This window comes from Phyllopteryx taeniolatus, chromosome 1 (assembly GCF_024500385.1).
Source record: "Phyllopteryx taeniolatus isolate TA_2022b chromosome 1, UOR_Ptae_1.2, whole genome shotgun sequence".
Taxonomy (NCBI): domain Eukaryota; kingdom Metazoa; phylum Chordata; class Actinopteri; order Syngnathiformes; family Syngnathidae; genus Phyllopteryx; species Phyllopteryx taeniolatus.
Window position 1 is genome coordinate 48,704,653 of NC_084502.1, and position 23,650 is coordinate 48,728,302.

The 23,650-nt window shown below is 48.6% G+C and overlaps 1 protein-coding gene across 4 annotated transcripts in view; it reads left to right on the forward strand.

The window, feature by feature from the left end:
• Window positions 1-21,384, forward strand: part of LOC133490252 (voltage-dependent L-type calcium channel subunit beta-4-like) — a 34,990-nt gene extending 13,606 nt beyond the window's left edge. The window contains exons 1-13 of one of the 4 annotated variants that reach the window (XM_061800110.1): window positions 7,776-8,200; window positions 9,340-9,510; window positions 9,604-9,726; window positions 9,822-9,949; window positions 11,714-11,790; window positions 12,234-12,253; window positions 13,130-13,210; window positions 14,193-14,251; window positions 14,330-14,439; window positions 14,548-14,699; window positions 15,145-15,240; window positions 15,327-15,512; window positions 15,594-21,384. In XM_061800110.1, the coding sequence (XP_061656094.1) occupies window positions 8,156-8,200; window positions 9,340-9,510; window positions 9,604-9,726; window positions 9,822-9,949; window positions 11,714-11,790; window positions 12,234-12,253; window positions 13,130-13,210; window positions 14,193-14,251; window positions 14,330-14,439; window positions 14,548-14,699; window positions 15,145-15,240; window positions 15,327-15,512; window positions 15,594-15,857 (1,512 nt within the window). In that variant the 5' untranslated portion in view covers window positions 7,776-8,155 and the 3' untranslated portion in view covers window positions 15,858-21,384. Of the gene's footprint in view, window positions 1-7,775; window positions 8,201-9,339; window positions 9,511-9,603; window positions 9,727-9,821; window positions 9,950-11,713; window positions 11,791-12,233; window positions 12,254-13,129; window positions 13,211-14,192; window positions 14,252-14,329; window positions 14,440-14,547; window positions 14,700-15,144; window positions 15,241-15,326; window positions 15,513-15,593 lie in introns of those variants that run through there. The other 3 variants (XM_061800119.1, XM_061800090.1, XM_061800100.1) reach the window with 3 other exon arrangements.
• The last annotated feature ends 2,266 nt before the right edge of the window (window positions 21,385-23,650 follow it).

A 23,650-nucleotide genomic window follows, 5' to 3' on the forward strand; every position in this document is an offset into this window, starting at 1 on the left:
CTCATTCATCAACTCCTCGAAGTATTCTTTCCATCGAGCTAGCACACTGCTGGTACCAGTCAACATATTTCCATCTCTATCCTTAATCACCCTAACCTGCTGCACATCCTTCCCATCTCTATCCCTCTGTCTGGCCAGCCTGTATAGATCGTTTTCTCCTTCTTTAGTGTCCAACCTGGCATACATGTCATCATATGCCTCTTGTTTGGCCTTTTCCACCTCTACTTTTGCCCTATGTCGCATCTCAATGTATTCCTTTCGCCTCTCCTCGGTCCTCTCAGTGTCCCACTTCTTAGCTAACCTTTTTCCTTGTATGATTTCCTGTACTGTGAGGTTCCACCACCAAGTCTCCTTCTCTCCTTTCCTGCCAGAAGGTACACCAATTACTCTCCTGCCTGCCTCTCTGATCACCTTGGCTGCAGTGGTCCAGTCTTCTGGAAGCTCCTCCTGTCCACCGAGAGCCTGTCTCACCTCTTCCCGAAAAGCTGCACAACACTCGTCCTGTCTCAGCTTCCACCACATGGTTCTCTTCTCAGCCTTTGTCTTCCTAATATTCCTCTCCACCACCAGAGTCATCTTACACACCACCATCCTATGCTGTCTATCCACAATCTCCCCTACCACTACCTTACAGTTGGTAACCTCCTTCAGATTACATCGTCTTCACAAGATGTCATCCACCTGCGTGCTTCTACCGCCGCTCTTGTAGGTCACCCTATGTTCATGCCTCTTCTGGAAAAAAGTGTTCACTACAGCCATTTGCATCCTTATTGCAAAGTCTACCACCATCTGTCCCTCCAAGTTCCTTTCCTGGATGCTGTACTTACCCATCACTTCTTCATCACCCCTATTTCCTTCACCAACATGTCCATTACAATCTGCACCAATTACGACTCTCTCTCTGTCTGGGATGCTCAGAACTACTTCGTCTAGCTCCTTCAAGAATTTCTCTTTCACCTCTAGGTCGCATCCTACCTGTGGGGCATAGCCACTAATCACATTACACATAACAACCTCAATTTCAAGTTTCAGCCTCATCACTCGATCTGATACTCTTTTCACCTCCAAGACATTCTTAGCCAACTCTTCTTTTAAAATAACCCCAACTCCATTTCTCTTCCCATCTACACCATGGGAAAATAATTTAAACCCTGCCCCTAAACTTCTAGCCTTACTGCCTTTCCACCTGCTCTCCTGGACACACAATATATCAACCTTTCTCCTAATCATCATGTCAACCAACTCCCGAGATTTTCCTGTCATAGTCCCAACGTTCAAAGTCCCCACATTCAGTTCTAGGCTCTGTGCTTTCCTCTTCTCTTTCTGCCGAAGAACCCGCTTTCCACCTCTTCTTCTTCTTCTTTGACTTCGACCCACAGTAGCTGAATTTCCAACGGCGCCCTGCAAGTTGTAAACCCGGGCCACGACCGATCCGGTATGGAATTCTTTGGATGAACGCTCATATTTGTTTGGCAAAGTTTTAAGCCGGATGCCCTTCCTGACGCAACCCTCTGCATTTATCCGGACTTGGGACCGGCCTACAGTTTGCACTGACTCGGGCTGCATTATCCTTTTCCATGTATATAAGGTTAGAAAATATCTCTGCTAAATGTAATAACCAAATTTTTAAGAAAAACTGTCACCTTTCATTAAAATGGCAAACCTAGAACCTTGATTCTTGTCTGTCTTGGAAAGAATGTCATGCAGAAATGTTATGTAATGTGTAATGTAAATGTAACATATTGTGACCAAATCATATCTTCTCATCTTAGACTCCTGTGCACACCATAGGGTCACTTGCATGTACTTGAACCCCTATCCTTCTGGCTCCGGATCTGTGGTGTGCGCCTCTGGGGATGCTGGGCCTATTTTCCTCTTTTCCTCTTGAGTCGGGGTTTGTCTGTGTTGCCCTCCTCCAGTTTTAATGCATCATACAACCGTCAATGGGGGGAGGGCAGTGTCGGGCTGGGGAGGACACTCGGCCAGGTGTTCCTACAATCCAGCCTGTTCACTGGCCAGCCTTGCCTTTACCCCACTGATTTTTAATGCACCACATACATTTACACATCCTTGGGGAGCTGGTTTGTCTGGATGGGGGTGACGGGATGTGGGTCATAACTGCCCCGTGTCCGTCTTGCCTCATCCCTACCAGTCTACATCTGCCTCACGGTTCTGAGGACTGGGGTTCAAATCCAGGACCCGCCTATGTGGAGTTTGCATGTTCTCCCCGTGCCTGCGTGGGTTTTCTTTGGGTACTCCAGTTTCCTCCCGCATCCCAAAAACATGCATGGTAGGTTGACTGAAGACTCTAAATTGCCCGTAGGTGTGAATGTGAGTGTGAATGGTTGTTTATATGTGCCCTGCGATTGGCTGGCAACCAGTTCAGGGTGGACACCGCCTCTCGCACAAAGATAGCTGGGATAGGCTCCAGCACGCCCGCGATCCTAGTGAGGATACACGGTACAGAAAATGGATGAATGGATGGACACCCCACCACACATGACCACTGTTCAGGGACAATGGTTGCCAGTTGGGGAGCTGGTATCCATAGTAATAGGGTGGGAGGTGGGTATTCACATTCCCTCCCACTCCCACCCTTGGGTATCCGCCTTTTTCTCCCCTCTCCTGGCGCCCTCGCCCATCATTGCTCGCGGCAGGTGCTTAACATGGGCTGGCTTTTGGTGGGCTGTGACCTTTTCGGGTTGTAGCTGGCTCCTGTTTTGGGCCCTGTAGGCGGTTCGGGCCCCCATGCTCTCCCTGGGTGGCAGCGGTGGGGCGTGCTTGGTGGGTGGGTGGTTTGCAGATGGTCCAGTACCCTTGCCCCTCCCTTGGGGACTCGGGGTGCTTCAGTTGAGCTGGGGAACCACCATGGTTCCTGGGGAGTTGGTGGCGTCCCCCTGGCTGGGTCCCCCTTCCTCGATGTGGCGGCACAGAAATGCACAACACCAGTTAACTAACATGCATGTGCTGGGACAATTAACAATAACACAGGTTGTATTAAGATATCAACTCATAGGTTCCTACAGGTGTTTAGACACTATAAAAGCATCCCACCGCACCACTCATCAGTAGCACTGCCTTACTCATTTTCCACATCCTGTCCTGCTCTGGCCTTTTCTGTCCTTTCTCATCTTGTCCTATTAGTTAGCTGTTGCACGTCCTCACCGGGTGTCCCCCTAGTCCACAAATAAGAACACAATTTGACTTTGTAACATTACTTATAGTCAAATATCTAGACTGTCTAACTATTGTTCTGCTGTGGTTCACACCCCTATTTCCCTTGTCTGGACTGTCCCTTGGTCTGTCCCCTAAAACCCTTTTCTGTCTAGCTGCATTTTCAATAAACATCAGAATGATTAAATAAAAAAATTGAAAAGTAAGCAGGAGAAGTATTTCAAACTACCCTGTTAGTGTCCTCAGTTCCCAAACGCTTATTGATGTCATGAACATGGTTAGGGCGACGGCGAGGAACGCAAGGCAAGAACATGGTGGACCCAATTGCAGGGAAGCAGGGAGGCAAGGCCGGAGTGCGGGAATCTCAAAATAATAATATTTAATCACAATGATAAAACAACAGGCGACTATGACAAAAACAACTGGCGACTATGACAAAAACAACTGGCGACTATGACATGGCAAGACGTGACAATGAACCGACGAGAACTGAAAGAAACCAGGGAACTAAATACAAACAAATTGACGAGACAACGAGGAACACCTGGACAAGACGAGTGGCTAGAGAGAGCTGATTGGTCAACACAAAGTAGACGAGAACAGGTGGACACAACAACCTAATGAGCACACGACAAACATGGAACACAGGAAAACATGGAACAAAACTAAACAACCCAAACCAAAACACAGACCATGACAGTACCCCCCCTCTAAAGGAACGGATCCCAGACGTTCCCCAAACAACAACCAAAAAGTCACCAACCCAGGGTGGGCGGAAGGGGGCCTGGAGGAGGGTACAGAGTCCACCCCTCAGGTCAGTCTGGTGGCTATCCAGGCCACCCGAGGTGAGGTGCTTGGCTGAGCGGGTCAGGAGGTCGTCCAGGACGCCAAGCACCAGGGTCTTTACAGGGCCATTCAGGCGGACGGCCACGGTGCCGAACCCAATGGTAATGCAGGGGCCAGGCAATAGGGTTGGGTGGCGGCCGCTGGACGAGTGCCGCCGGAGCGTGGTCGGGTGGCGGCCGCTGGACGAGCGCCGCCAGAGCGTGGTCGGGTGGCGGCCGCTGGACGAGCGCCGTTGGAGCAGGGTCAGGTGGCGGCCGCTGGACGAGCGCCGCCGGAGTAGGGTCAGGTGGCGGCCGCTGGACGAGCGCCGCCGGAGCAAGGACGGGTGGTGGCCGCTGGACGAGCGCCGCCGGAGTAGGGTCAGGTGGCGGCCGCTGGACGAGCGCTGCTGGAGCAGGGTCAGGTGGCGGCCGCTGGACGAGCGCCGCCGGAGCAAGGACGGGTGGCGGCCGCTGGACGAGCGCCGCCAGAGCAGGGTCAGGTGGCGGCCGCTGGACGAGCGGCGCCGGAACATGGTCGGACGGCGGCCGCTGGACGAACGCCGCCGGAGCAAGGACGGGTGGCGGCCGCTGGACGAGCGCCGCCGGAGCAAGGACGGGTGGCGGCCGCTGGACGAGCGCCGCCGGAGCAAGGACGGGTGGCGGCCGCTGGACGAGCGCCGCCGGAGCAAGGACGGGTGGCGGCCGCTGGACGAGCGCCGCCGGAGCAGGGTCAGGTGGCGGCCGCTGGACGAGCGCCGCCGGAGCAGGGTCAGGTGGCGGCCGCTGGACGAGCGCCGTTGGAGCAGGGTCAGGTGGCGGCCGCTGGACGAGCGCCGTTGGAGCAGGGTCAGGTGGCGGCCGCTGGACGAGCGCCGCCGGAGTAGGGTCAGGTGGCGGCCGCTGGACGAGCGCCACCGGAGCAAGGACGGGTGGTGGCCGCTGGACGAGCGCCGCCGGAGTAGGGTCAGGTGGCGGCCGCTGGACGAGCGCCGCTGGAGCAGGGTCAGGTGGCGGCCGCTGGACGAGCGCCGCCGGAGCAAGGACGGGTGGCGGCCGCTGGACGAGCGCCACCATAGCAGGGTCAGGTGGCGGCCGCTGGACGAGCGGCGCCGGAACATGGTCGGATGGCGGCCGCTGGACGAGCGCCGCCGGAGCAAGGACGGGTGGCGGCCGCTGGACGAGCGCCGCCGGAGCAAGGACGGGTGGCGGCCGCTGGACGAGCGCCGTTGGAGCAGGGTCAGGTGGCAGCCGCTGGACGAGCGCCGCCGGAGTAGGGTCAGGTGGCGGCCACTGGACGAGCGCCGCCGGAGTAGGGTCAGGTGGCGGCCGCTGGACGAGCGCCGCCGGAGCAAGGACGGGTGGCGGCCGCTGGACGAGCGCCGCCGGAGCAAGGATGAGTGGCGGCCGCTGGACGAGCGCCGTTGGAGCAGGGTCAGGTGGCGGCCGCTGGACGAGCGCCGCCGGAGTAGGGTCAGGTGGCGGCCGCTGGACGAGCGCCGCCGGAGCAAGGACGGGTGGCGGCCGCTGGACGAGCGCCGCCGGAGTAGGGTCAGGTGGCGGCCGCTGGACGAGCGCCGCTGGAGCAGGGTCAGGTGGCGGCCGCTGGACGAGCGCCGCCGGAGCAAGGACGGGTGGCGGCCGCTGGACGAGCGCCGCCGGAGCAAGGATGGGTGGCGGCCGCTGGACGAGCGCCGCCGGTGCGGGAGCCTGGCGCAGCTGCCGAGGAGCCGGAACGGGAGCCTGGCGCAGCTGCCGATTAGCCGGAACGGGAGCTGCAGTCGCTTCCTCAGCCTGCCGCCATTGAGGTATGGGAGTAGAGGGTACGGGAGTGGAAGAGTGCACAAGGTCTCGGGAAGGTGAACTAGGAAAAATGGCTGGTACTGAACATGGCTTGGGGGCAGGTTTGACTAGACGTGACTTAATTGGGGCCGTGGAACAACGTGTGGGAACAGGTGAAAAATCAAGTGATTTGTGAACAGGCGGGGAAAAACGAGGGGGCAAAATTTGACCTTTACTTGGGCGCCTCCGTTGGCCACCACGCGGCGGTCCCGGGTAGATGGCCAAACGGGTGCCCAAGAAAAGGTCAGAGGGAAAGGATTTGGACTCACTGGGGTTGGAAACGTGGAAACGTGACAAAAACTGACGAGGACGGGATAAACTAGGGAAGGAACCAGAAAAATCTAAATCTGTGTCAGAGTCAGAATCCGACAGGAGGTTAACTAAATCAGGGCCATCTTCACAATCAGAAAAATCTGAATCTAAAGAAACATGTGGATGTACAATAGTAGGGCATGGTGAATAGCTAGGACAAGTGGGGGGACCCGAGGAAAAGGACAGAAAAGACTGAATGATAGGGCTTACTGGAGGAGGGTAGGTATGGATGGCAGGCTGAGGACGGTGGGAGCCAGTTTGGTGGCGTCCAGGGTGACGCCATGTTCTTCCCGCTGGGTCCTGTTCTGGTCGGTTCATTCTGTCATGAACATGGTTAGGGCGACGGCGAGGAACGCAAGTCAAGAACATGGTGGACCCAATTGCAGGGAAGCAGGGAGGCAAGGCAGGAGTGCGGGAATCTCAAAATAATAATATTTAATCACAATGATAAAACAACAGGCAACTATGACAAAAACAACTGGCGACTATGACAAAAACAACTGGCGACTATGACATGGCAAGACATGTGACAACGACAATGAACCGACGAGAACTGAAAGAAACCAGGGAACTAAATACAAACAAATTGACGAGACAACGAGGAACACCTGGACAAGACGAGTGGCTAGAGAGAGCTGATTGGTCAACACAAAGTAGACGAGAACAGGTGGACACAACAACCTAATGAGCACACGACAAACATGGAACACAGGAAAACATGGAACAAAACTAAACAACCCAAACCAAAACACAGACCATGACAATTGACTGTTGTTAAAAGGAAAGGTGATGTAACATTGTGGTATGTCCCTCGTCCATCTTTTTTGGAATGTGTTGCAGGCATCAAATTCAAAATGAGTGAATATTAGCAAAAAAAGAAACAAAACAACAACAACAAAAAAACCAAAGGTCATCAGTTTTAAACATTAAATATCCTGGGTTTATTTGTTTTCAATTAAATATAGGTTGGAAAAGATCAAATCATTGTATTCTGTTTATATTTACGTTTTACACAACATCCCAACTTCATTCGAATTGGGGTTTGTATTATAATCCATCCATTTTCTTTACCGCTTATCCTCACTAGGGCGTGCTGGAGCCTATCCCAGCTATCTTCGGGCGAGACGCGGGGTACACCCTGAACCGGTCCCCAGCCAATCGCAGGGCACACGAAACAAACAACCATTCGCACTCACAAACACACCTACGGGCAATTTAGAGTCTTCATTAAACCTACCACGCATGTTTTTGGGATGTGGGAGGAAACCGGAGTCCCCGGAGAAAACCCACCCAGGCACGGGGAGAACATGCAAACTGCACACAGGCGGGGCCTGGATTTGAACCCCGGACACCAGAACTGTGAGGCGGATGTGCTAACCAGTCAATCACCGTGCCGGCTTGTATTATAATAATTATTATTATTATTAGTGGTAGTAGTAGTAGTTTATTATTAGTTATTATTATTAGTTTGTTTCACTGTAAGAAAATTTCAGCTCTCCTCTGAGAAATGGCTCAAAAAGAGAAATGGAGGAAGCTGCTTCACCCTCCTCCCCCGCTGATCCTTGCTTCCTCTGAGCTGACTGGCCAGCAAGCCAGCCAATCACATTGATGCACATTTGCTCAGTCATCAGGCTTGGCTATTGAGGCTGGATCTGCTGCTGCTGCTGCTGCTGCTCACTGTTTGCCTGTGATGAAATGAAATGCCACAATTGGGCTACCTCCAGGGAGAGCCTCTCCATTCTATAATGTGAGCCAGCCAGCAGCTCTGTGGGACCAGGGAGACGTTGCATCCGTCAAAGCTCCAGAGGACCAGACGCCGTCCAACGGGAGGAGACTGATCTCTTTTTTTAAAATAGCTTTCTGTGGTGTAAAGAGAAGGGATTGTCGTCATCCCATCCATCCTTCTCCCCCTTCTCTGGCGCCCCCTCCTTCCTCCTCTGCCTCTACACTTGCTCTTCCCCCTCATTCTGTGTCAGAGGTGTGCGTTGGAATAACAAACCTCCATGTATGACAATTTGTATCTGCATGGATTTGAAGACTCGGAGGCGGTGAGTGTTTGGATGTGTGCTGCTGTCTTTGTGCTCACACGCAGTATGCTCGGAAGGCCTTTGAGCCAACAACATAGTTTGATGGTGGGCTCTGCTTTGGCTGGAAGGGGGTTGGGTGGATGTTGGGGTGTGTGTGTGCATGTGCGTGTGTATGTGAGCGAGACAGGGTGGGGGTGCACATTTGGCAGATGGCTTCTGATGCGTGTCATCCCTCAATTTTATCTATTTCCCCACCATATGTGTGCGTGATGTGCGGCTGCTGCTGCAGTCTGAAACCATTCAGCGTTCAACGCACTGACGCTCCCAGAAATGCAGCTCATCCTGGCGCCAGGAAGAAAGATGATCATTGTCACATGGATCTGCTCGCAATAGATGAGACCGAGAATTTTCCACTCCACCTGAAGCAGCCCGTTGTGTAGGTTCTGCCCGGGCAGGGACAATCACGCATCGTGATGTCATTAAGTGGATTGTGATGTTGATGAGTCACATGCCGAAGCTACTCCATTGGACAAGGGCTTGGATGCTGCAAAGCATCCACACAGATGAAAAGATGCTTTGCTTTGTGATTCGACATGGAGGGTAAAAATTGTGTGAGGACACACACATTTATTGGCTTACTTGTGATTGAAAGACAGAAAATATGAGCAGACTTGGCCCTCACACTCATTTCCTCCAACTCAACACCAATCAGCTTCAAACGCCACGCTATAGTCTATCTTTCATAAATTTGTAAACGAGCTGAAGTAACCGCTTTGTCTCCTCGAGCCGGATAAGAAAAAGCCATTAAGCAGATGACTTCCTCAGCTAAGCAGAGCATGCCGTGCCCAACTGATCTTGGTGCACTGAATCAGCAGAACGTGCCTTTTATCTGATAATTCCAAAACAGAGCAACTCAAGCAGAGGATACTATTTTGTCAGTGGCATTTGTGTTCTATTTGCTTGTGGATCGCATTCCATCCTCTCAACATCCATGTTGTCCAAACGATGCCCGTTTGTGGCTGACCTCACAGGAGACCAGTTTGTATAGATCGATTACGAGTAAAGAGTGCTTAGCTATCAACCTTGAGACACCGTAATCAGTTGATCCTTAGTTGCTGCTAGCTGAAGGAAGCCTCTGCTTTTGTACGACGTGTTTGCAGGGCTCAGCTGATTCATATACTAGTAGACCATCAGACTCAGATGTCTCTCTGGAGGAGGAGCGTGACGTGCAGGCCCAGGTCCAGAGCCAGAGCCCAAGCCAGAGCCAAGGACCGGGACAGAGCCGACAGGAGCGGGAGCAGCAAGCCACCATCCAGCTAGAGAGAGCCAAGGTAGCCAAATGCATTATACATGTGATTGGTATAAAGAATTCAGGTACTTTTCTAGTCCCAAAACATAGCATGCACATGTGACTGTGCCTCCAGACCAAACCTGTAGCGTTTGCTGTGAGGACCAACGTCAGCTACTGTGGCGCTCTGGATGAGGATGTTCCAGTTCCCGCCACAGCCATCTCCTTCGACGCCAAGGACTTCCTCCACATAAAAGAGGTTCTTTTGGACTTTTTTGACGATGACTCTATTCATCATGAGTGAAAAACAGTGGTGTCAATTTGGTGGTGTTGTGTCCTGCGTTCTGTCGCTAGAAGTTCAACAACGATTGGTGGATTGGACGCTTGGTGAAAGAGGGCTGCGAGATCGGTTTCATCCCCAGCCCCCTGAAGCTGGAGAACATCAGGCTCCAGCAGGAGCAGAAAAGAGGACGAGTCCAAGGGTAAGTAGCAAAAGACCATACTGTACATTGTTGTTTTCCATTTGTGGGAATTTGGCTTCCTGTAGTCAATAGCCTATAGACAAATCTTTGAATTGCTAATCAAGATAATATTACAACTATGTGAAAGTGCCATGTGCAAAAATGTAGAATGGCACTTAAAAAACACCACACTCTGCATACATGTGATATGTGAATAAAGTCTTTTTCTAAAGTACTGTGATTTCACTGGATGGAGTAGCAGTGTCGTAAAAGTATGCTTTGGTAGAGAACACATTGCAGTCCGCCTTAGTTAATTTCATACCCATACTTATACACATGCATACTGTCGTCTATTTTTAACACAAAGCGTTAACAGTATGTTACATGGAAATGATAACGGTTGTTTTTCCAAAACGTACATTTAAGACCATGTTTCACTTGCATTTCCAATGTTTTTATGGATTTTTGGTCTTTATTTAACACCCTGTAAAGTGAAAATAAAAATGTCTTGACACACACTCATCTTTGACCCACCACAGAATAGGGTGTTGTTAACAAACCTGCCAAATTTGAATGATTGAAAAAAATCTCCAAGTATATGAAATGCAGCTCCAAAATCGTAAAAAATAGAAACCTCTTCCCAGCTGTCGACAGTGCGTGTCCACCGAATGTGTTGAAAACACATTCCACTCGACCTTCACCTGTCTCTCAAATACGTTCAGTATGTGCTCATATGTCTGTAGTGTGATATACAAGCTGAATAATGTGTGCTGCTCTGTTTAATAAACAGTTAACGTTCCCTGAAGTGTCTCTGTTTTGTGGGCCCACACACAACACACGGAGCGAGGCAACAACAAATGGACTAGCGAGGAGACCAGTGCCAGGGTTGTCCAACTTGTCACTGCCTCGCACCATGCGCCGTGCGTGGGTCCACACAACAGAGACACTGTAGCTCAAATAACACAAAACACATAACACTTTGGAAAAGAAGCATTTTTCATGCTGTAGGCATAGCTTGGTAGCTAACTGCATGCTGTAGTGGTAGAAATGGGCCAAGTTATTAGTTAATATAAGTAACTCGCAATTGCATAGGATAGCCACTGATGGAATGAAGGGGCTAAGTACTTATATAGTGGTGGAGGGCTGACTCATTCCAGAATGTCCAAGTGTGTACTTAGGCTTGGTTTTGGCCACGCCCCAAAAAAGTCCAGGCAACTGAAATGGTGAAAAAGACTTTAACGCTATACGTCAAAAAGGAAGTCTTAGTCTTTAATCGTTTTCAGTACTTTCGAACATCCATCCATCCATCCATCCATTTTCAACGCCGCTTATCCTGGTTAGGGTCGCGGGGCGCTGGAGCCTATCCCAGCTGACTTCGGGCGAAAGGCGGACTACACCCTGAACTGACTCATGCCTGTATAGACCATCTCCTCTACTCACGCAATCGTTTTCAACGGCCCTAATAAGAGGTCCCATTAACTTTCTGTGTGCTTTCTCGTGTGCGTAATGTGTCTTGAAGGTTATGTCACCCAGCTTTTGTACAGTAACTCATGCACTTTTTCAAGCCTCAAAGTCGGCCTTAACACTAATCTCTGTGGACCTGACCGATCCAGCGCTCCACTTGAGAGCTCGGTGACTGCCATCAAAGCATCTCAGACAACCGGACACATTCAAATTCACTGTAGTCAGAATTCCTGGACTGATCCCTTGACGTTTCCTCACGTTTTCTGCATTAATGCCACGCTGTGTTTCTGTCTCTCTTTATCCCCCTCTTGTGTTTTCCAGTAAGTCTGGAGGGAACTCCTCTTCCAGTGTAGAGGATGAGGTGTCTGCCTCTATCCGACCCCTCATATCCTCGGCAGGTGAGCGCATCAGACAGGGGGAGAGGGCCCTAAGTAGCCAGCCACCTACTTAGAGACGAGCCTCCTGAAGCACATCAGCCTAGAATAAGAGCATAAAACCTTACCGTGTCTCTGCTTAGAGCCTAAGTTCACTGCCTACGGTTGTTGGTACATTTTCCCATGATCCTCCTCTTCCTCCAGTTGAGGACTGCAGGCGTTCTGAGAGTGGGGCTTACCACAGTGTGAATCCAACGACAAGACTATGAACCCCCCTGAACAGCACTCATGTGATTTTGTGAATATAATAGGAGCATAGAAACACATTTTCTCATATATATTTTTTTTTTATTCTAGTTGATAGTTGCTAGGTTTTCTTTGCTCATGGCACGCAAGGTTTCTGGCTGTGACTCCTCCCCAAATCAGCCACTGACGATACTGTCACTGTCTTCTCTCCCCACCCACAGGAAAGCAGAAACAGAAAGTGGTAAGTTGGTGAGACCCACTCATGAAGCATCCACTGAGTTCTTGTGGCCTCCATTGCCGAATGACAGGAGCTTGTGGCGCTACAGCAAGTGGCCACATATCACACGGAGCGCAATACTTCAGACTCACTGAAGTATCAAAGTTGTCTTTTTTCCCATCTTTAAAAATACAAACTGTAATCAACTAGTTAAATGTCTGTTTCCAGACAACATTGGCATGTTGCTCCTCATCCTTTCATTCTCTTGTTACATTCAAGCCTTGTTTTCATCAATCATTACAGTTTGATTGAGGTAATTTACATTGTTGTAAAAGTGACCATAATACAACGTTCTGTGTACCAAAAAGGGAGGCAAAAGAGACAACACGCTCCACACATTGATTACAACACAAAATCATTACTTCCAAAAACAAATGAGAATGGAATGGGAAGAGCACAAAATACCTTTTCTCAAACACATTTGTTTTATTCCTATAAGAAATAACAACATGCTAAAGAAATACCACACATGTTGCTGGATGTTCTCTGTCTCTTTCACATACCTTATATGGGTGCATCCATTGGAAGATCTGGCTAGGATAGGACACTATTTTATATCTAGATTACACAGCTAACACCATACCACCAACATACTTTGCAATGGAAACACAAAGCACTTTATGACACGGTGCACTGTGCTGAATTAAACTGAACTGTACTACTTGATGGAAACATGGCTTCAGTGAGTTTGCATCATGCAACAGCGACCTGTCATTTTAACAACTGATTGCAATCCACATTCATCCGCTGCCCATTGGAGCTGTCTGATTGTGTTATTTTGGCTCCATGATCTCCCTCTTATTAAGCCGCCTGCTGCTGACTAAATGTTTCAATTGACAGACGGAGCACATCCCCCCATATGACGTTGTTCCCTCCATGAGACCAGTGGTGCTGGTGGGACCCTCGCTCAAGGGTTATGAGGTGAGCTTGAGAAGACTTTGTGTGTGCTGTGCTTGCATGGGTTTTCTCAGCGTACTCCAGTTTCCCTCTTTCCTGAGCCTTCACCCTATTGTAGCGTCCCAATGATCCAAGGAGCTAAGTTGTCAGGGGCTTTATTCCCAGGGCAAACAGGCCCTAGATGTGGGACCAGGCAAACTTCGGAAATTCCCTATGATGAATCCAATTATTGGAAGATGTTTACCCTCTCCCGGATGCTCAATGTGCTTAAGTGGTAACATAGGTCAAAGCCCGAAGTGATAACATGGGTCCCCCTTCCCATGGGCTTACTACCTGTGGGAGAGGCTAAGTGAGTCCGATGCATAGTTGACTGGATGACGACGAGGATGGGGACCTGGGATGGCAGCTGCCAGCTGGTTCTAGGGGACGTTGAATGTGACCTCTCTGGCAGGGAAGGAGCTTGAGCTGGTGTGCAAGGTCAAGAACTTCTGACTAGACTCTCAGAATCACCTCAACACACAGCTTGGACTCGGGTAACTATTCTCTTCAGAGGGGTTGAACTCTCTTCCATTCTGGAGAAAACCAGATGAGAGGTGCTGAGCAGCTGTGGGCATACTTATTGTCCCGACTCAGTGCCTGTACTCTGAGGTTCACCGCAGTGGATGAGAGGGTAGCTTTCCTGTCTTCAGGTGAGGGGCCTGATCCTGACTGTTTTTTGTTACCCTTGCACCAAACACCAGCTCAGAGTACCAACCCTTTTTTGAGTCCTTGGAGAGGGTGCTGGAGAGTACTCCCGCTGGGGACTCATTCATTTTGCTGGGAGGACTTCAATGCTCATGTGGGCAATGATAGTTAGACCTGGATGGGCATAAACTCCAGCTAATCCTAATGAGGACAAGTGTATAGAAAAATGGATGGATGGATGGATGCATGGATTTAAAAAATGACAGCAGGAATATGAGCTTTTCAGCAAATTACATTACAAATGTAAAACTCATCTGTGCAGGTGACTGATATGATGCAGAAAGCACTCTTTGACTTTCTCAAGCACAGATTTGATGGAAGGTGAGACAAATGCAATGCTTCCTTTGTTTCTTTTTCTTTTTTTCATCAATCTACGGAATATTTGCCTCACCCTTGCAGGATATCAATCACTAGAGTCACTGCAGATATATCTTTAGCCAAGAGGTCCGTCCTCAACAACCCCAGCAAGCGGGCCATTATAGAGCGGTCCAACACCCGTTCCAGCTTAGGTAAGAAATTACACTTTAAATGCTACCTAACGGAAAGCTCGATGTTGCATTGATAAAGTTCTGTTCTAGTGTCTTCAACCGCTCCTCACTCATGTCTTGTGTCATCAGCTGAAGTGCAAAGCGAGATTGAGCGGATTTTTGAGTTGGCCCGCTCACTGCAGCTGGTAGTGCTGGATGCCGACACCATCAACCACCCTGCCCAGCTCCTAAAGACCTCCTTGGCTCCCATCATTGTCCACGTCAAAGTGTCCTCGCCAAAGGTAAGTTCGAACAAGTCCAAATGGAGGCTAGATGATAGATCACAGAAAATTCATTCAGTGGGGACAAACAAAACCAAAATCTTGATATTTTATGCAAAAATTCCAGAATATTTAGGTAACAGTCTCAAGTTAGGTAGATCATTTCCTTGCTTTCTTCAATCTAAATGAAGTGATTTGTACCACGGCACCTTTACATGGAGATGGGTTATACAGATTTACAACAACAACTACCAAGATTAATATAAATATCCATAAAGAAATCTTAGTCTGGATAGAATTAGTGCACATTTTAAGGGCAGTGATGGACTGGTCATGTGGAGCTCACAAACACTCACACTGACCATAAGCAGTACATACTCAGGACTGGCCAGACCTCTGCCAAGTACCACCAAAAAGCCACACTAATGTGATCATAGTGACACATTTGTCTGTCCTTGTCTTCCAGGTTCTGCAGAGGCTAGTCAAGTCCAGAGGGAAGTCCCAGAGCAAACACCTGAATGTCCAGCTTGTGGCTGCAGACAAACTTGCTCAATGTCCTCCAGTAGGTGACCATCTTCATAGCATACTGGCCTGTTTTCATTAAAATGATAAAAAAATAATAGCTATGGAGCATTTTGCTGCCAACAGGAAATGTTTGACATCATTCTGGATGAAAACCAGCTAGAGGATGCCTGCGAGCATCTTGCAGAATACCTTGAAGCCTATTGGAAAGCAACACATACCTCCATGGCAACGCCCCTAAACCCCTTGATGGGACGCAACCTAGGCTCCAGCACCCTCACGGCATACCCTACCAGCATCTCTGGACTGCAGGTACACCACGGCCACTTCAGTGTCTTATTGGTTTGACAAATAGGACCCATTGTCTCATGTCTTACTTGTCCCTCATAATAGCAGAGCCAAAGAATGCAACAGAACAACCACACGGGCGACCATTCTACAGCAAACGAGCGTCGTAACCTGATGACGTCTGATGAAAACTACCATAATGAACGGGCACACAAGGGACGCAATCGAATGTCGTCAGGCTCGCAGCACAGCCGAGAGACACAGGACCCCTACCAGGACTACCAGGACCCCTATCAGGATGCATACAAGCCACACCGCAACCGCAGTTCCCCAGGCAGCTACAGCCATGACTCCCGGCATCGGCTCTGAACCCAGTTGAATCATCACAGGTGCCCAGATATCCCAAATTCCACCCATAAATGATCGCTACCACAGAGCCAAGATTGTCCCAAGTTTTCCTTATTTTCAGGAAGGTTATTTGTGTATGAAACCTCCAAAACATTCACAAAAATGTATTTGAGTTTCATGATGCCCACCCAACTACTGAACCATCTGGATCACGCTCGGAAGACATGTTGCATTGATTGTGCTTACTGCCATCAGCAGTGGTCACACGGTGCTGATGTGATGTCACACCAGTGGGAAGGTGGTCCAATGGATACCGACCACTTCCCTAACCATGTAAAAAAAAAACTCACCTTTTAGCTTATTGCATGCTAATAGATGATGAACGTCTGCTTCCTTCCTTCATAGATCTTTTGTATCTATCCTGTAGGTCAGATTTTCTTAAAAACTAGATTGTAGACACGTGGTCTGGGGTGGGCTTGAAAGCGGGTGTATTGGCATTTGTCTACCGTGCTGCGAGTTGAAAAATTGGTGCTTCACATTCTTGAACTATTTTGGTCATTGAACGTTACTTCTTGAATCGCATAGCTTTGGTGGTTCATTTAGAGGGAAAGACTGCTGCAAACAGGTCAGAATGAAATGGAGAAAGCAGTGCTCTACTTCTTCTGTAATCAGTTTTGAAGCTAGAATAATACTATTTGGAGAACTTTTAAAGAGCTTCTGCTTGAAAAGTTTAAATTTGATAGCATTGAAATGACGTTTTTTTGTGTGGGTGTGGGGGGGGGCTTTCAGTGTTCTTTTAGTGAATTAATTCCTGTGATTGGTTTCACCTGGGGTTCCTGAGGTCTGTCCCAGACCCGTCCACTTCCATCAGCCAATCAGCTTCCTGCTTGCTCATCTGTGTCTTACTTTATTGTCAGTCCTCTTGCATTTAGTTGCTGGTTTTCTGGGTGCATATTTTTAATATTTTCGGGTAGATTTGTTTTTTCTCCCTTTGTACATTTGTTGACAAGTTGTATTTAGTTTCACCTCCACCCTTACATTCTATAAATCAACCAAAAGATCTGCATTGAGACATTTATAGCAAATGAAACTACAGTACAGTATGTCTGCGTAGCCAGCTATACATTATCCCCCTAAACTTGCCATGCAACCCCGCACAGCGACAACTCTTTTAGAAAGTGTTTGCACCGTGGTTATATAAGAGAACATACACTGAAACAAGAAAGCGGAGATGTAGCTACTAATGGTTTTATGGCAACGTATTTTGTGGTTTTACTGTAATATTTTTGGGAAATAGGATCTCATGAAATTAGTTCCAAATGACAAACACTACAGTCACTGATGGTGTAGGGGTACACTCGCCTGACTTTGGTGCGGGCAGCGTGGGTTCCGTTTCCCACTCAGTGACAGCGTGAATGTGAGTGTGAATGGTTGTCCGTGTCTATATGTGCCCTGCGACTGACTGGCGACCAGTTCAGGGTGTAGTCCGCCTTTCGCCCGTAGTCAGCTGGGATAGGCTCCAGCGCCCCGTGACCCTAACCAGGATAAGCGGTGTTGAAAATGGATGGATGGATGGATGGACAAACACTACCAGTCAATGTTGTTGAGGCAAGCAATTGGCAGTAAATTAGTAAATGGATTGATTGAATCAGTGACTTCTGTAGTTTAGTATCTTGCATTGGGGATGATAAAGCAAGCATGTTGCCTTGTTTATTTCTGACTAACCTTTCAAAATTGGTACTGCAGACCACCCCTGACATGAAAATGATTAAGTTTTTGCTTCATAACTACTGGTAAATACATCCAACTGAGAGTAAACAAAATGAATTTCTTCATGTATGTCAATGTTAACTTCATTAATTCACCCAAGGGAAATATTTATGTTTGATGGGACACAAAATGTTGTGATGTTCAGTGTTTGGCAGTTTGTTTTTCTTGGGATCCATCCATCCATCCATTTTCTACCGCTTATCCGAGGTCGGGTCGCGGGGGCAGTAGCTTTACCAGGGACGCCCAGACTTCCCTCTCCCCAGCCACTTCATCCAGCTCTTCCGGGGGGATCCCGAGGTGTTCCTAGGCCAGCCGAAAGACGTAGTCTCTCCAGCGTGTCCTGGGTCATCTCCGGGGTCTCCTCCCGGTGGGACGTGCCCGGAATACCTCACCAGGGAGGCGTCCGGCAGGCATCCAAATCAGATGCCCCAGCCACCTCATCTGGCTCCTCTCGATGTGGAGGAGTAGTAGCTCTACTCTGAGATCCTTCCGGATGACCGAGCTTCTCACCCTGTCTCTTAGGGAGAGCCCGGACACCCTGCAGAGTAAACTCATTTTGGCCGCTTGTATCCAGGATCTCGTTCTTTCGGTCACGACCCACAGCTCGTGACCATAGGTGAGGGTAGGAACGTAGATCGACCGGTAAATCTAGAGCTTCGACTTTCGGCTGAGCTCCTTCTTTACCACAACAGACCGATACAAAGTCCGCATCACGACAGATGGTGCACCGATCCGCCTGTCGATCTCCCGTTCCATTCTTCCCTCACTCGTGTACAAGACCCCAAGATACTTTAACTCCTCCACTTGGGGCAGGATCTCATCCCCCACCTGGAGAGGGCACGCCACCCTATTCCGACTAAGGACCATGGTCTCAGATTTGGAGGTGTTGATTCTCATTCCAGCCGGTTCATACTCGGCTGCGAACTGCTCCAGTGAGAGTTGGAGATCACGGTTTGATGAAGCCAACAGAACCACATCATCTGCAAAAAGCAGAGATGCAATACTGAGGCCACCAAACCGGACCCCCTCTACGCCTCGGCTGCGCCTAGAAATTCTGTCCATAAAAGTTATAAACAGAATCGGTGACAAAGGGCAGTCTTGGCGGAGTTCAACCCTCTCCGGAAACGAGTCCGACTTACTGCCAGATATGCGGACCAAACTCTGACTCCGGTCGTACAGGGACCGAACAGCGCGTATCAGGGGGTTCGGTACCCCATACTCCCGAAGCACCCCCCACAGGACCACCTGAGGGACATGGTCGAACGCCTTCTCCAAGTCCAGAAAACACATGTAGACTGGTTGGGCGAACTCCCATGCACCCTCGAGGGCCCTGCCGAGGGTGTAGAGCTGGCCCACTGTTCCACGGCCAGGACAAAAACCACACTGCTCCTCCTGGATCTGAGATTCGACTTATCGATGGACCTTCCTCTCCAGCACCCCTGAATAGACCTTACCAGGGAGGCTGAGGAGTGTGAGCCCCCTGTAGTTGGAACACACCCTTCTTAAAAAGGGGGACCACCACCCCAGTCTGCCAATCCAGAGGCACTGTCCCCGATGTCCATGCGATGTTGCAGAGGCGTGTCAACCAGGACAGCCCCACAACATCCAAAGCCTTTAGGAACTCTGGGCGAATCTCATCCACCTCCGGGGCCTTGCCACCGAGAAGCTCTCTAACCACCTCGGTGACCTCAACCCCAGAGATAGGAGAGCCCGCCTCAGAGAACCCAGACTCTGCTTCCTCATGGGAAGGCGTGTCGGTGGTTGTTGAGGAGGTCTTCAAAGTATTCGCCCCACCGGCTCACAACATCCCGAGTCGAGGTCAGCAGCGCCCCATCCCTACTATACACAGTGTTGATGGTGCACTGCTTCCCCCTCCTGAGATGCCGGATGGTGGACAAGAATTTCCTTGAAGCCGTCCAGAAGTCTTTCTCCATGGCCTCACCGAACTCCTCCCATACCCGAGTTTTTGCTTCAGCGACCACCAAAGCTGAATTCCGCTTGGCCAGCCAGTACCCATCAGCTGTCTCAAGAGTCCCATAGGCCAAAAATGCCCAATAGGACTCCTTCTTCAGCTTGACGGCATCCCTCACCATTGGTGTCTACCAACAGGTTCGGGAATACCCACACCTGCTCGGTGCCTCTCACCATCCATCAATCTGTCCATCCATCTGTCCATCCATCCATCCGTCCATCCATCCATCCATCCATCCATCCATCCATCCATTCATTCATCCATTGTCTATACACTAGCTGGAGTTTATGCCCATCCAGGTCTAACTATCATTGCCCACATGAGCATTGAAGTCCCCCCAGCAAAATGAGTGAGTCCCAAGCGGGAGTACTCTCCAGCCCCCTCTCCAAGGACTCAAAAAAGGGTTGGTACTCTGAGCTGGTGTTTGGTGCATAGGGAACAAAAAACAGTCAGGATCAGTCCCCTCACCTGAAGACAGGAAAGCTACCCTCTTACCCACTGGTGTGAACCTCAAAGTACAGGCACTGAGTCGGGACAATAAGTATGCCCACACCTGCTCAGCACCTCTCACCTGGTTTTCTCCAGAGTGGAAGAGAGTCCAACCCCTCTCGCGAGGACTGGTACCAGAGCCCAAGCTGTGTGTGTCATAAACACCATCTTGGGCTCCTTCCCTGCCATGGAGGTGACATTCCACGTCCCTAGAGCCAGGCTCTGTAGCCGGGGATCGGATCGCCAAGATCCCTGCCTTCGGCCACCGCCCGGCTCGCGCTGCACCCGACCCCTATGGCCCCTCCCACAGGTGGTGAGTCCATGGGAAGTTTTTTTTTTCTTGGCATGTAGAGACAAATGTGCACCAGTGTAACTGCTGCAGTGGCAGTTTGTTAGGAGTGCTACGTCAGTCAGTAGGATTGGATTAAAATCCTAGAAGATATTGGAATGCTCACCATTTTACCACCAGGTACCTGTTTTATAATATGACGGTGATAACTAAATTAAGTTTGCAATGAAGAACAATCTTTACCTTTAAAATAAGCTCCTAGATTACTGTTGGTCTTTTAAAATAAGAGATACAATTGGTTAAAATTTTTAAAGCACATAAAAATAAAAAGTATGTGGAGCAACTTTTTTGCCCATTCTGCCCCATAGTATAACCAACCATCTGATTTTTAGTGAGGAACCATTTAAAATGGTTTTTAAAAAAAAGAAAAAAAAGTATGTCGCTTGAGAGGATAAGGAAGGCATTTTAGACCATTCATGTTTCTATTATGATAGGATATACCGGTACATATATATTTCCCTTTTATTACATTCGCTGAAATGTTGAACAGAACTGAGGGAAAGACGAAGAAAAAAAAACATTCATTCCAGTCAAAAAGCAAAAAAATTGCATTTTTGGTGATTATTTTTTGTAGTAAATGTACATACAGTCTTTTGAGAGATGCTCCACACAGAGATATGATTGCAAAAGGTTTCATTCATGTGCAACTCAAAGCAGCATGCTTTGCATTAAATGAGGATCTTCATGTACTATGCAATTGCAAACTTCATGGTGTGGCCTCTCCGCACCTCCCCTTTTCCACACAGCTTTATCTGGACCATTGAAAGAATCTTGTGTTTATTGTAGATTTGTCTGTGGAAGGTGAAAATCCTCAGCGGCTAATGCGGTATTGCATGCATAATATACCATTCTAATTTATAAGGAGGATTAAAGAAAACTATATGTGACTTTGGAGGCAGCTGTGTTTAAGACAGAGCTCCAGGTGACTACAACATTTCTTTTGCAAAATAAAAGCCCTTATGATATTGTCTGCTGTATTTTTTAAGATCTCACAGTCAAAACAACAGTTGGTTGTAAATACAGTTGATAAACAATAACAAATTAACTTAATATCTAAATAAAAACGTTTTTTTATATAAGAAAATGAGATAAAGATAATTTATTTCAAAGCTTTTTTCACCAATAATGTGACCTATAACCTGCACAACTCAATTGAAAAAATATATATATTTTTCGAGAGGGGAAGTAAAAATTAACAACTGAGATAATGTGGTTGGGCGGCACGGTGGCCGACTGGTTAGAGCGTCAGCCTCACAGTTCTGAGGAGCGGGTTTCAATCCCCGGTCCCGCCTGTGTGGAGTTTGCATGTTCTCCCCGTGCCTGCGTGGGTTTTCTCCGGCCACTCCGGTTTCCTCCCACGTCCCAAAAACATGCATTATTTGGGGACTCTAAATTGCCCGTAGGTGTGAATGTGAGTGCGAATGTTGTTTGTTTGTATGTGCCCTGCGATTGGCTGGCAACAAGTTCAGGGTGTGCCCCGCCTCCTGCCCGATGATAGCTGGGATGGGCTCCAGTGCGCCCGCGACCCTAGTGAGGAGAAGCAGCTCAGAAAATGGATGGATGGATGGATGGATGGATAATGTGGTTGCACAGGTGTGCACACCCTCATAGCTGGTGAGGTGGCTGTGTTCAGAAACTCAACTCAACTCAAACTCTTGTTAAATGGGAATCAGCATACACCTACCACCATTTAAAGTGTCTGTGATTAATCCTAAATAATTTTCAGATGCTCTCGTAGGCTTTTGCAGACATTTTTTTTTCTAGCAGAAGCCTGAAGGTTTTGAGCCAAAACTGACGAGTACTTTACGAAGGCCCCAGTTCCAGCTGAAGGAAGAAAAGAAAAGAACAAAAGATACTGCCACCCCTATGCTTCACTGTAGGTATAGTCTTATTAGGGTGATGAGCAGTGTTGTGTTTGAGCCAAACATGCCTTTTGGAATTGTGGCCAAAAAGTTCAACTTTGGTTTCATCAGACAATTAACACATTTTCCCACATGTGTATAGAAGATCTGAAGTGTCACATATCATGTGACATGCAAATCATATTTTCAACCACAGAAAAGGGCTGCAAATCTTTCGCATTTAAACGGTCCCACATCACAGGTTATTTTCTTTCGTTTATCACACAGTGTTCAAAAGCATTCTTAATGGGCAGTTGTTGTTTTGCTGGTGTTACCTTTACAAGTCACTCGACTGTCATGTGTCCAGCAAGCATTATATGAGGATACAAACACAGGAGAAGAGTCATCAATGGTATACTGGTACATTTGCCTAACTCGGGTGCAGACAGTGTGGGTTCAGCTCCCACGCAGTGACGGTATGAAAAATGAGTGTAATTTGTTGTTCGTGTCTACATGTGCCTTGCAACTGATTGGCGACCAGTTCAGTTTGGATACTGTCTTTCCGCTCAAGTCAGCTGGGATAGGCTCCACCACACCGCGACCCTGAACAGGATAAGCGGTGGACGTGGATGTCACACAGGAGAAGCTTGGTCATATTGCTTATGTTTATTTAAAGTACTGGACACGTCTCCCGCAGGGCCAGTCAACAATTTTCACTCCCTCGTCATCGTATACAAAGCTGAAACCGAAATTAATCCGCATCCGAGATTTTAATAGGCAGGTGGTTCTTAACATTTTTGTCTCTCAAATCCTCCATTTGGGTGAGTGGTTTTACATTTTACCACATCCATGAACTGTACTTTGAAGCCAAACACAGTTACACCCCAAAAACCACAGTCCCTGCAGAGTGTACCAAACGGTATTCACTATTATCCCATCCCTATACTGTCCTGTTATTGCTCTCAGAGTGGCGGTTCCGCACTTTTCATTAAAGGTAATGCACTTTCCATTTACGAGAATGGTAAAGTAATATATATATATATAAGTAATATGTATATGGGCCTGCCCGTTCGTAGGTAAAATATGTCATCTCCGCTACGTCATTTTAGAGCGCCACCAAGTGATCCAGGGCGGGAATGTATAAGATAGTCACGCAATATGAAAAAATAAATACTGAAAAAAATATAGCAAGTTGTGTCAGAAGCTGTCATCTACTCTTGTAGTGGCTTGGGCCAAAAACCAGCAGGTAAGGTCAACTTATTAGAAAGTATGGAAGACCTCATTGACCAACACAAGTATGTGGAGGTGGACGAAGCTATGAAGACGACATCCGGGTGTGAGAAAGGCCCGTTCATTTTCCTACTTACAGAGGCCTCACTCTTTCAGCTTGATT